Below are 5,995 nucleotides of genomic sequence, written 5' to 3'. Positions count from 1 at the left end.
TTGTGTCGAAAAGGCAGGAAGTAACACAGGTGCAAGCAAAACATTAACTGAGGGCCCTGCCCTGGCAATGGAACACCGAAATGGATTGGAAGTTGGAAACCCTCGTTAATGTGTGTGCTAATTCCTGCCTTTTAGACACAAAATGGCTGCTGGTGAAAAAGGCCCATGGCGCATCATGAATGACAACTACTTTGGTGCTTTAACATTAGACATAATAGGGGAGACCGGGTATAGTTGTAACATCCCCATCACTGGGGAGCGTTGTAACGTCACCAATTTGACCAATCAGGGATAAGATAGGAGTCATCTGATCATTTCAGTGTTTAAGCAACTTCCTGCCCCGATCCTACATGTGAGGTTTCATGGCTGTGGAGTGTGGAAGCAAAAATGCTGATGTTCTAGCCACAAAAAAAGAAAATAGGTAAGAAGGTAATTTTTTGAAGTTTGATTAAGACTGATATCATTGAAGTTCAAATGAAAGAACTTGTGTTTTAGATTAAACGGTAGTCTTTCAAGTAAAATACATAATGCATTCCATCCATGCTAAGCGTTTAGCTCTTCCGGACGACTAGTCATATAATAAGCATGCAAGCCTGGTCCGCACTCTCAAAGGCAAAGTCCTTTACGAGTCCTTCTCATGCCAGGCACAAAGAGAGAGAGATGGGGGGGCAAACGAGGGGACAGACAAAGGGCGAGCAATAGAGAGAGAGAGAGAGAGAGAGGGGCCCAGTTGAGCGAGTGCCATGGGCAGCCACACACAAACAGCCTCTCTCTCTCTCTCTCTCTCTCTCTCTCTCTCTCTCTCTCTCTCTCTTTTCTCTGCTGCAGAACAGTGCTACAGTGTTTTACGGCGCCAGAACCACCGAGGGGGGCGTCGCCCTGGAGTTATTTATCAGTGTATCCTTGAGGGCGTGCGGCAATCGCCCTACATTTGACACGGTCTTTACATGGCCACATCAGCAAACAGATAATCAGTGAGATAAAGGACAGCATCTTCCATGCCAAGCCTAGGGGGGGGGGGTGCGGAGTAGGGGGGGTGGGGGATTGATGGAGAGGGGGGGAGGGGTATGTATATAAATGGAGGGCCAATGGGCATTCGCACTCCCACGGTCTGTCAGTGCTCCAGTACCAACTGCCTCCATAAACCCATCGACCCCCACAGCAGCCATGGCGTTCAACGGAACCTGGAAGGTCGACAGCAGCGACAACTATGACAAGTTCATGGAGCAGATGGGTGAGTGAGTGGCGTGTGACACGTGTGTGTGTATGTATGAGCGAGTGGCGTGACATGTATGTATGCATTACAAGTAGTTGACACGGAGATGATCCACTCGTGTCAACCTATACCCCACTTCTATTTTCGCCCTCTGGCAGTAGGATATGTGTTGAGTTTATGAGGTCAATATGCAACATGTCATGTGTGTAACTGAAGTGTCATGTGTTTTTTTTGTGTGTGCTTTTTTATCATGTGGTACTATAATAAGCGCCGCTGCTAAATTAAGAGCTTGTCGACGAACAAGTGCTTTCTTTGGCCCGGGGCAACGGTTTGCTACTTGGAAAGCGTACTGGTGGAACCTTCAACTGGTTGCTAGCCAAAGCTGGTTGCAGCTGATACAGTTTGCTGCTGCAAACAACTTCTGCTTTTCCATTCAGTGAACTATAAATTGCACTTTCATTAAATTCCCTACAGGCCTTATTGGCACAAATTCCGACGAGATTTCCATGTTGTGTGTGTGTGTGTGTGTGTGTGTGTGTGTGTGTGTGTGTGTGTGTGTGTGTGTGTGTGTGTGTGTGTGTGTGTCTTCTCCCAGGTATTAACATCATGAAGAGGAAGCTGGCGGAGCATGACAACCTGAAGATCATCATCGAGCAGACCGGCGACAACTTTCACATCAAGGAGTCCAGCACGTTCCGGACCAAAGACATCGACTTCACCCTGGGAGTCCAGTTCGACTACGCCCTGGCCGATGGCACTGAAGTCTCCGTGAGTGCTGTGAAGTGTTTAGGGGAATCCTGTGGACCTGCATCAGCTGGTGCAGCCGCTATTCTCATAATTTACTCAAGATCTGATGCCAACCAGACGTGGGTCAAGTTAGGAATAATATTGCTTTTCTTCCGAGATCGATGGATCTCATCACAATGGCACCAACAGGGAAAGTGCAAACCAAGGAAGCTGACTAAAGGAAATGCTGAGTTTCAAAAGTTCCAATGAAATAATCACAGTGAAGTTGTAGCAGGCTGCAATGAGTGTAAACTGAATTGTATTAGTTCCTAAAAAGAAAACACAAAGAAAAACTCGCTCTTGTTTCTGAAAGTGAAACTCTGTAAACATACATGAGTTTATGTAAAAACTGATATTCTGCCAGCTCTCAGTGAAAACAACTGATGCACAAGATGAGCGGAGCATTGAGAATTCACGCTGTGCTGATTTCCAAGTAAACACTGTGTACTGTACAGTACCTGAACTGCATGTAGTACACAGAAACTAGATGTAATTCAATCAGATACTGAAGAATTCAAGCTCTTATTAGTTTGAAAATGTAAATGTATTCGTATGATTCCAGATGTAAAACTGTGTTTCAGCTGGGTGTGTAGGTGATGACAGAAGTTTCATTTTTGTGTGAACTGTTTCTTTCACCCCCTATATTTTACGCAGGGTGTCTGGGAGCTGGAAGGGGAGATGCTGAAAGGAAAATTCACCAGGAAAGACAACAGCAAGGTCCTGACCACCACTAGGAGTCTGGTGGGGGGAGAGCTGGTGCAGGTCAGTAGGTCAAAGGTCATCATCCTCAGCAAATGCTAAAGATACCTTTTTGATGTTGATGTGTTTTGTTTGCGATGCATATTACGAGTTACGATTTTGTCTACAAACCTTTCCTCTTTTCCACATAGAGTTACAACTACGAGGGAGTGGACGCCAAGAGGACTTTCAAGAAGCAGTAACCTGAAGTCTGGAGTTCACTTGACATATTTTGATAGAGACGATATGATATAGGTTTTTTTTTTCTAACAATACGCCGCAAAGTCGAGTGTATTCCCATTACATTCGATTCCATATACCTCAAAATGTTGACAAAATTTGCACGTTTTGATAGATACACTGGGATAGCGGACCATTGCACTGTATAACATATCAATGTGCCTCTGAGAGAATCAATGATTGGCTAAACCAAAACACCCAGTTTTCTTGATTAAGACTAGGTCTAGATCTCTGTAACAGTGGAGATGGATCACGGATTCCTAACAGAGATTTAATCTAGACTCTAGATTAAATCTCTGTAACAGTGGAGATGGATCATGGATTCCTGTTAGTCTAGGCCTAAGGATTTCTTCTTGTCTGGGAAACTGGAGCCCAGCAACGACTGCATCTGCACTAGAATCTAATGAGAAAACATTTAGTCCCAAACTTGACTTAATCACTGTGAAGGAAACCTGCCTAATGTGCCACAAAGACTGGAGAGTCTGGACAGAGTGTTGACAGTTCCCACACAATATGAAATAAATTAGGCTTCGTTACACACCTATTGGGAAATAAGTCATTTTGTACTAAAAGTTTTGATACACTATTATGGTCTGTAACAATAAAGATACTCTCACGTGTCAGTGGATTTTTTTATTTTATTTCTTTTTTTAGGCAAACTTTTGGGAATGGTAATTCTATTTATAGCTGTTATTACTGTAGTATTTTCAAATAAAATTAGAAGTTATTAGTGTTTCATTTCATACATACACTGCATTAATATATGGAGAATATAATTATGTGTGCATTATATTAGATATGAGTGAAACATGTAAATAAGAATACAAAGTCTTAATGAAGTATATAAAGTTGACAAAGATGCAAGTCATTATACAGGTTCAAATCAGAACTATTACAACTCCAATTCAGCTGTTGTCAAGTCATTCTTATCAAGCACAGACTGATCCCTTGATTACATTTTATGGACATCCTAAGATTTTATAACCTGACTCTGCCAAATGGGGGCAGTATTGTTTTCACAACACATTGTTGTGAAAACAATACCGCCCCCATCTGGCAGAGTCAGGTTAATGATTTTATGGACACAATATCATCGTACCATACCATTTCACACTGATATATATACACAGTCCTATCAGTTATATCTAGGGTGACCAGATCTCAGCAAACCAAATGTAGGACAAAGAGCATGTTTGTGTGGGACAATGGGACATGTTACCAATGCTTATAGGGCTGCAACTAACGATTATTTTCATTATCGATTAATCTGATGATTATTGTAGACGATTGGTCTATAAAAAATTTACCAAATGGACATCCTCAAATGTCTTCTTTTGTCCTGACCAACAGTCCACAACCCAAAGATAGTCTGTCATAGAAGACTAAAGACATCAGAAAGCCGGAACAAGAGAAAACCTTTTTGCCCCCCACTCTCTCTCCCCCTCTCAGTGGTTTGGCTTTTGAAAACTAGAGCCAATCGAAATGTGGGACATCATCTCAATATGTGGGACATGGGAAAAGCCATGAAAATGCTGTGCAGTCGGTCCCACACAAATTGGGACATCTGGTCACTTACTGTAACCTCTACAAATGAGATTTGATGTACTACTCCTTTAAACGCACTCTGACACAGCAGCACTCTGGCCTGATCACATGCTGACTGCAGTGTCTTGTACGGTCATGTGTCTCAGCTGCAGGTCTGACTGGACTGACACAGCGTTGAATGGAGGGTTTCTCACATGATGGCGTTATATAAATGTGGTGGACAATGCCGTTCATTGAGTTACCTTCCTTGCTTTTCAGTCATGGAAGGGTAGAGAGAGGCATGAGTGGAGGAGGCATGAGAGACAAATGAATAGTGGATGCACCGAGCCTCTCTGGCCACAAGAGGTCGACCGATGCGCACTCATCCTTTAAACATCAGTCTTTGTATTATTCACCAGGTTGGTGGGAAAGTATTAAAGTATCTTAAGTACACTCAATTACTCAATTACTGCACTTGAGTACAGCTTTGAGGTACTGGCACTTAGACTGATATCCTTGGCTGGCACTAAGTCGCTCTTTTAACCTTCTGTTTGGATTTTGTGATATAGGGATATTATTGGTGCAGACTGTGATAGGAGAGCATTTTTGACTGGGCCTTAATTTTCTATGAGAGATTGTATTTTTAATGTATTTACTATGGTAAGAGTACATGTTTTCTATGGTAAGAGTGTATGTACAGTATGTGTAAAAAAAACTTTTGTTTTTTGTAACAGTGTTTTCATGTCCTTTCTCCCATCCATGGTCTCTACAAATTCATACATTGTGTGCTTTTTGTATGATCCTTTATTGAATTATTGAATGTACTTTATTGAATGTACTGTGTACAGCCTAAAATGGCATTTGTAGGCTCAAGTCAATCTATGGTATAAAGTAATTTGTTGTTTGGTAGCTACATTGTCTGCAGTATTTGTGTGTTGAGCCTGTATTGTTAATGTAAATGTGGGCTCTTTATTGGCATTGTAAATTGCACTTTTTTGCTTGTCAAATTGACGAAGGAGGGCATTTCAAATGACATCACCCTAGGCTAGTGCACCACACTGTGTTAATAGAGAAGGGTCTGGCTGCAGCTGCTGGAAGGACCTCACTCAAATTGAAGCACTTGTGTGAGGACAGTGGATTAATCTTTCCGTTTTCTGAGGTGAAGATGTAATGAGAAAACATTATTTGGGGAGATAAGGGAAGACACTATACTAGTTTACAAGAGTCTAAATAGTTCTTGGGTGCGGTATACAATATAAAAATAAACAATAAATATCAATTATAAATATAAATAATAAATACTATAAATCATACATATTTTTACGTGTTTTTTGAGTGTTTCCAGGGCATGTTGATCTGACAGCAGCTGAAAAATTGCTGTATCGGATAACAGGCAACCTCTCTGAGCTGGAGGATGTTTTTCTGCAGACATTTTAAAGTTGGTGACTTTATCGTGTTAACAGAAAGATTGCACCAGTGACCTTATGCGAG

General features: G+C 41.8%; 1 protein-coding gene across 1 annotated transcript; it reads left to right on the top strand.

Annotated features, from left to right (window-relative positions):
• Positions 1 to 1,102: 1,102 nt before the first annotated feature.
• Positions 1,103 to 3,574, top strand: fabp2 (fatty acid binding protein 2, intestinal). The gene is made up of 4 exons (XM_083640477.1): positions 1,103 to 1,234; positions 1,812 to 1,984; positions 2,657 to 2,764; positions 2,893 to 3,574. Exons 1-4 carry the CDS (start codon positions 1,168 to 1,170, stop codon positions 2,941 to 2,943), a joined length of 399 nt encoding a protein of 132 aa, XP_083496603.1. The 5' UTR covers positions 1,103 to 1,167; the 3' UTR covers positions 2,944 to 3,574.
• The last annotated feature ends 2,421 nt before the right edge of the window (positions 3,575 to 5,995 follow it).

The sequence above is a fragment of the Poromitra crassiceps genome, assembly GCF_964638095.1.
Source record: "Poromitra crassiceps genome assembly, chromosome: 7".
In the NCBI taxonomy this organism is placed as follows: domain Eukaryota; kingdom Metazoa; phylum Chordata; class Actinopteri; order Beryciformes; family Melamphaidae; genus Poromitra; species Poromitra crassiceps.
Note: the sequence above shows the minus strand (reverse complement) of the source record. Positions and strands in the feature narration are given on the sequence as shown.

Bases quoted from the DNA above. Each gene is read 5' to 3' on its own strand.
- fabp2 (XM_083640477.1), top strand. From the start codon at position 1,168: ATGGCGTTCAACGGAACCTGGAAGGTCGACAGCAGCGACAACTATGAC. The intron at 1,235-1,811 runs GTGAGTGAGTGG...GTCTTCTCCCAG, and splicing joins CAAGTTCATGGAGCAGATGG to GTATTAACATCATGAAGAGG. The intron at 1,985-2,656 runs GTGAGTGCTGTG...TATTTTACGCAG, and splicing joins CCGATGGCACTGAAGTCTCC to GGTGTCTGGGAGCTGGAAGG.